Here is a 7,183-nt window from a genome sequence, read left to right as displayed (position 1 = left end):
TAGAGGGGTAAAAGAATTAAAAAATTAGAGTATTTTTTATTATAGAAATAACATAATTTTAAACGTCACATTGACATAAAAAAAAGAAAAAGAGATTACCTTTAAAAAAAACACCTTTTGTCAAGTTCAAGCAAAAGATTAGACGGTGCATGCATGACAACTTCCCTACAATCCCATGTATTAAGCGTAGGACACCATTAATTGCGACTGGATTCATTTGTTAGTTTTAACCAATTGTAAAAAAAGGAGAGTCAAAAGGTGGCCAACCATTAATTAATTAAATTCCTAACTTTTGGCGAGGCTATTTCTCTTATATTTATTTATTTATTTTTGAAATATTCCCTGATATTTATTAAATGCTGTCATTAATAATTTGTATAATTTATGATAGATAGGTGGTGGAGTAATTCCGCGAATTTGAATGAAAATGAAAGCAAAATACAGGTAAATTGGGTTGCCAATTGCCATGAATACATATATATCCAAAAGTATAGTCTGTCCATCTCAAAAATACCCCAAAACTTTAGATAATAAAATACCCCAAAATAAAATATGAGGATATACGGAAAAATAGACTCGGTCTAATATTTTTAAAAAAATAAACCTCTCCAAATGTATTTGAAATAAACTGCATAAGGTCATTTTTTTAATAAAAAAAATAAAATGCTGTATTTCGTTTTTTCAGTTGTCCTAACTGATTCAACTTTTATATTTATTACTTCCCTCTCCTATATTAAGGTTTATATGTATGCTTTCACACAAATTATAGAACTATTTTAAAAGTAAATTTTACGAAGAGAATTATCATATTACCCTTGTTTGATGAGTTTTTTTAATAGGATAAATTTTTTTGAAGATGTTAATATATGAATGACGAAGATAGATTGATAAAATAGTAGAAAAAATAATATTAAGTACGGAAATTAGATTATATATTTGACACTGATGGAGTAGCGCATTTCTCCTTATTTTAGGCCATCTCCAACCCATTACACTATATTGGTGTAACAATAACTTCAAGATAGTGTAATTCCAACACCAAATACAAAAATCATCTCCAACTCATTAACTCTAAACTCTACACTAAAAAAAATACTCTCGAAATATTCTTTATTATTTTATTCACAACAACTAATTTATTCCATAAAATATTTTTAGACCAAATAATAAAAATATAAATAATATCTAAAATAATTTATATATAGATATTCATTAAAAATATTAATGAATTAAATTTTTTAATTAAATCTGTTTTAAAAATTATTTTAAAATATTTAATTTTATTATTTTATCAATTTATAATATAATTAAAAACATAAATTTAGTTATTTATTGAATAAATATCTTAAAATATATTATAATACATAATTAGAAAACAAAAAACAAAAAAAGAAAAAAAAGGGGGAAGGGGAAGGGGATAGCGTAGCTACAGTGTTGCACCAAATTTGGTGCAACAGACACTGTAGCTTTGCACCAACCCAACGCTGAAAATAGCGTTTGGTTGGAGCAAAGAATCCAATTGGATTGGAGTTGGCCTTAGTGAATATACCCTTATTGTATAAATCTTGAAATTCGAAAAAAATGTATAGTTCTTTTCAATGAATTAAATAAAGATAAAACAAAAAATGTCTTAAAATTTTATTTTTCAAATAATATTTTTAATACGTATAAAAAAACAACATAAATATTTGAGACAAATGGAATAATAATATGTGATAATTTAACTATATCTCGGTGTCCTAGTATTTATTTTATATATATATCGTCATTCATAATTGCAATTAATTTGGAGAGCTTACAGAACTGAAAGTGTGGCGTGTTTGTGAGAGAGCCAACATCAAGAACAGTTCTAATCACGGATTCATGCCAAAGTCCAAATAAAGTTTCGGTGGTCAAATAATGCGAATTTTTACTATTTTATTTATTACATAAATGACATCATGAGGCAAAAATACGATAAAATATATATTTGTTGTTATTTTTCCATTTTATTTGTTACATTTTGTTTTTGATAAATTTTCAGGGAGGGAAAATAAGGAGAGAGTTTATAATTATTAAGTAGATACTTGGTAATATTGATATTTAATGAGACCGGCAGGCACGCCATCTGGCACTGGCTAATAAAGTTTTAGTACTTTCTAGTTTCTACATCAACCACATTAGTTTAATTTCTTTTCTGAAGATCACATTAATTTAATTTATGATGCCAAAGTTTTTAATATTTGTAAAGTTGTCTTTAATATTGTTTCCAACATTCAAAACCAGATCCATATTCTGTGCAAAACATATAAAATATAAAACATCGATCGGATTAAGGCTTTATAATTATTGTTCTTCCACTTCAGTATAAATATATACTTAATAATCTCGTCATTGTGTATGTTTTCAAACAAATTTAAAAATTATTAGAAAATTGAATTGTACACAAAAATTTATCATTCATCCTTGTTTATAAAATTTTTAATTAATAGTATAACAAAAATATTGAAAGTAGTTGATGTATTTACTGATACGATAAATTGATAAAAGATCAGAAAAAAACAATACGACACATATAAAGTGAACTATATATTTAAAATGAATGACAAATAAAATTGTCTTTGGGACGGATTGGATAGAGTATATTTGCCTCGTGTCGATTAAACTTCCGAATCCGATGGTGTATTTATCAGTAGATGCATATTTTTGTTACTTTCTAATTAAATGCTCTTTTTGTCAGAAATAAATGTATGATTTTACACATGGTTCAGTTAAGTTCTATTAACTATATATCTTTATTTTACTTAAAAAAAATATGATAAAAAACCGTTATTTAATTACATTTAATAAAAAGATATCGAATTAGATGGAGCTCGAGGGAAAAGAAAAGGTCTCCTCTATTTTAAATTGAGTGGCCGAGATTTAAGAAACAATTTAGGCATGAGTTGACTAGACGAAGAAGATAAATATGTGGACACAACTACATTAATTTCAAAGTTTAATATATAAAGATTGAAATTGCAATCTCTCATATGTAATGATTGAAAAAAATGACATTTTCCCATAAGCTAACTCATAATAGCTAATTGGCTTCTACTAATGAATTTTTATCACGGAGTGCTACATAGTACAATCCAGATCGAAAAAAAATATATATTTAATGATCAAGGAACTACAACGAATTCTTACAACAAATATACATATTATTTTCCATACCAATCCAAGTTACGTCGTTAAATTTTTGTTATATTTAGAGTAACATTATTTCGATATTTTAATGCAATAAGTCCAATCGATCATTTGAGATCATGTTACTCTCGATGTAGCGTACTCTCAATCTGGTTGTTCTTGTATGAGTTTCATCTTGGACATGACACAAGTCAATTTCATTTTCTTTCCAACAAAATTTTATATTTTAATGTGTATGAAAGATATAGATCACATTGTAAGAGCTTATCCCCATACGAATCTAACGGATCTCAATTTTAAATTGATGTACACTTGCTATAATTTTTAAGCCCGAAATGGTACATTTGCAAGATTCAGCAACATGGCATTATGAGATAAAATAGTGCACTTCTTGACTTCACCTCCATGTCACGTAGCTAAGATACCCTTCTCCCCATATTCATCTGAACCATATTATATATTACTATCATTATTCAACACATAAACCATACTTTATTATTATAATTATTATTTTAAAGAAATGAGTGTCATATCATTAAAGAGGGAGCATTAATATCGATTTTCTTGAAGTAGCATGCCCCTTCGTTAAATTATACTATCCCCAAGGTCAGAACAGAGCATTTTTCGTAAGAAAAGTAGTGAGCTGTTACTCTTCCTTCAATATATTGCATCTTCTTTAACACTTACTCCTCCTCACATGGCCCCTTCTCTACCCTTAAATATCAGTTTTTTTAGCTGGATTTTTCTCTGAAAATCTTCCTTCTTCTCTCAATTCAGCTCTAGGGGGAAGAAATATGTGGCTTGTGGGGTGATTGACTGATTGTGGTGCAGAATCATGAGCTCTCCAAGTTTTGATATCCTCCATTTCTGGCGGTGGAGAATTCTTGCTTTCATTATGCTGCTTCGGGCTCGGTGTTTCGGGCTGAACGCTGACGGGCTGCTCTTGCTGTCGTTCAAGTACAGTATTTTGGGAGATCCTTTCGGAGTTCTGCGGAACTGGAATGAATATGATGAGACTCCATGTTCTTGGAATGGGATCAACTGCGGGATTTCGGGCTCGGCGGAAGCTTATCTTCGGGTCACGGGCTTGTCACTCCCCGGTTGCGGGCTTGTGGGATCGATCCCGTCGTCTCTGGGAATGATCGAGAATCTCAGATACCTTAATCTCTCGAGCAATTCCATGAATGGTTCCATTCCCGGCTCTCTGTTCGGAGCTTCCGAGCTTCGAATCCTCGATGTTTCGAACAACATGATCACCGGCGAGTTTCCTGAGCTAGTGGGGACGTTGAAGAATCTTCAGGTTCTCAATCTTTACGACAATGCTTTGGCGGGGAGCCTGCCGCGAAATTTGATAGCTCTTGCGAATTTAACAGTTGTTTCTTTGAAGAACAATTATTTCGTTGGTTCGATTCCTGGTGGATTTAATTCGGTTCGGATGTTAGATCTGTCTTCCAATCTGATCGATGGATCATTGCCTCCAGATTTTGGCGGGACTCGTATTGCTTATTTCAACGTTTCCTTTAACAGACTCTCCGGCGAAATCCCGCCGGAGTTTGGGACCCAAATCCCCACAAATGCCACCATAGATCTTTCGTTCAATAATTTGACAGGCCCGATTCCAAATTCCAATCTTTTTCTCAACCAAGCTGTAAATTCATACTCTGGCAACACGGGGTTGTGCGGGAAGCCATTAAACAATCTATGTTCAATTCCTTCCTCCGCTGCCACTCAGCCTAATGTTTCTTCTGCACCAGAATCTCCTCCTGCCATTGCCGCCATTCCGAAAACCATATACTCCGACCCAGAAACATCCTCACCAGGAGACGGAGACGCTGAATCTCCGCCTAAAGGCAAAAGAAGCAAGCTGAGAACTGGAGCAATATTGGGAATAGTCATAGGAGACGCAGCTGGAATTCTAATCCTGGCATCAATTTTCATCTACGCGTATCATCTGAAGAAAAAGAAGAACATGGACATCAAAAAGGGAACAGAAAGCGGAAAAGACTTCGGCTGGACTTCCTCTGAATCATCCTCGGAAGAATACAACTGGCTGAGAACATGGACATGCTTAAAGAAACAGAGACACCCCTCCGCGTTAGATGAAGAAGAGACATCCTCGGTAACCACGAATTCCTACATCAATAGCGAAGACACCGAAAACCCGCCAAGGAATCACGAAATGCACTGCCCCCGAGAACAGAAAAAAGGGTCTCTCGTAACAGTCGACGGCGAAAAAGAACTGGAGCTGGAGACACTGCTCAAAGCCTCTGCCTACATTTTGGGCGCATCGGGGTCCAGCATCATGTACAAAGCAGTGCTAGAAGACGGAACCGCATTCGCCGTCCGTCGGATTGGCGAAAACGGCGTGGAGCGGTTCAGGGACTTCGAGAACCAGATCCGAGCGATCGCGAAATTGGTGCACCCGAATTTGATCAGGATTCGAGGGTTCTACTGGGGTTCGGACGAGAAGCTGATTATCTACGACTTCGTTCCCAATGGCAGCCTGGCTAATGCGCGTTACAGTAAGTGAGATATCTACTTAATAATTTACATATTTCAAGATTTAATTTAGCAAACCGAACACATTTGTACGCTAGCATTGATTGCACAAACTCAACTACCCTTGAAATATGGATCAAGTTCACACGACTTTTGCCTCTTCCACTAAACAATTTAGACTTGCACAAAGCTCTTCAAATATATATTGTTAAATGTATAAACTTTTCAATATTTTAAGTTCCCCCTGTACTTTAGAACGATGGAGTAGGTATACCAGCTGAAATGTGTACACACACATAACATAAATGATGCCAAGTCAACCTTTGTCTTGAAGCCAGTGGACTATTAACTAATTCCCATGCGCAAGAAGTACATCTAAGTGGGCTGTAATCAGGAACAAAATTCTATTTAATCTGCATGGAAAGGGACTGTTGATAGACAAATAGAATCTTTCTACATAGTTACATGACCATTTTGGGTCTTTATTTTCAGGAAAAGCTGGCTTTTCCCCATGCCATTTGCCCTGGGAAATGCGGATCAAGATAGCGAAAGGCGTGGCCCGTGGGCTTTGTTACATCCATGAGAAGAAGCACGTGCATGGAAACTTGAAGCCCAGTAACATTCTTTTGGGCCAAGACATGGACCCTAAGATAGGAGATTTCGGGCTTGAACGGCTTGTAACGGATGATAATAGTTCCAAACTAGCCGGTGGATCGGCCCGGAACTTTGGGAGCAAGAGATCAACGGTCTCGCGAGACAGCTTCCAGGACTTCTCCGCCGGGCCTACTCCGAGCCCGAGCCCTAGTGTGATAGGCATCTCGCCTTATCACGCTCCGGAATCGTTGCGAAGCCTCAAGCCCAATCCGAAATGGGATGTGTTTGCCTTTGGCGTGGTGTTGCTGGAGCTTTTGACCGGAAAAGTCATCGTGTCCGAGGAAACAGGACACGGACTAGCGATCGGGGCACTCGCGTCAGTTGAAGAGGACAAAGAGAAGGTGTTGAGGATGGCTGACGTTGCGATCCGTGCTGACGTGGAGGGCAATGAGGATGCCTTGTTGGCACTCCTAAAGCTTGGATGTGGTTGCATATCTTGTGCGCCACAAAAGAGACCAACAATGAAAGAAGTCCTCCAATCACTTGAGAAGATCCCATGTTTTTCATTTTCTTCATCATGCATTTATAGTCAATTGTAATGATAAGATAAATAAAAAAAAATGGTCCCACATTTTTTTCTTCTGTGAATATTTGACTGACCATCCCTAGATTAACTTTTCCCTCTGTTTTCTCCGTGTGTGTGTGTGTGTGTTTTTTTTTTTTTTTACAATTTTTTTTTTAGTTTAGTTATGATTCATAGGTTCTGCTTTCTTGCGTGAGGTAGCTATTGAGCTGATTTTATTATACTATAATAATGTTATTTCAAGCTAATTAAATCGTATTAGCAATAATATCACAAAATAATTGCTACATGTATATTCCCAAATCTATTACCATCTGATAAAGTAAGAGCACAGTATAA

At 35.2% G+C, this 7,183-nt stretch overlaps 1 protein-coding gene across 1 annotated transcript; it reads left to right on the top strand.

Moving 5' to 3' along the window:
* The first annotated feature begins 3,481 nt into the window (after positions 1 to 3,481).
* On the top strand, positions 3,482 to 6,911 carry LOC140864438 (probable LRR receptor-like serine/threonine-protein kinase At4g37250). The gene is made up of 2 exons (XM_073268621.1): positions 3,482 to 5,690; positions 6,160 to 6,911. Exons 1-2 carry the CDS (start codon positions 4,004 to 4,006, stop codon positions 6,858 to 6,860), a joined length of 2,388 nt encoding a protein of 795 aa, XP_073124722.1. The 5' UTR covers positions 3,482 to 4,003; the 3' UTR covers positions 6,861 to 6,911.
* Positions 6,912 to 7,183: the final 272 nt, after the last annotated feature.

The sequence above is a fragment of the Henckelia pumila genome, chromosome 4 (genome assembly GCF_033568475.1).
Source record: "Henckelia pumila isolate YLH828 chromosome 4, ASM3356847v2, whole genome shotgun sequence".
NCBI classification, from domain to species: domain Eukaryota; kingdom Viridiplantae; phylum Streptophyta; class Magnoliopsida; order Lamiales; family Gesneriaceae; genus Henckelia; species Henckelia pumila.
The sequence above is the reverse complement of the archived record's forward strand: the minus strand, read 5'-3'. Positions and strand labels throughout refer to the sequence as shown.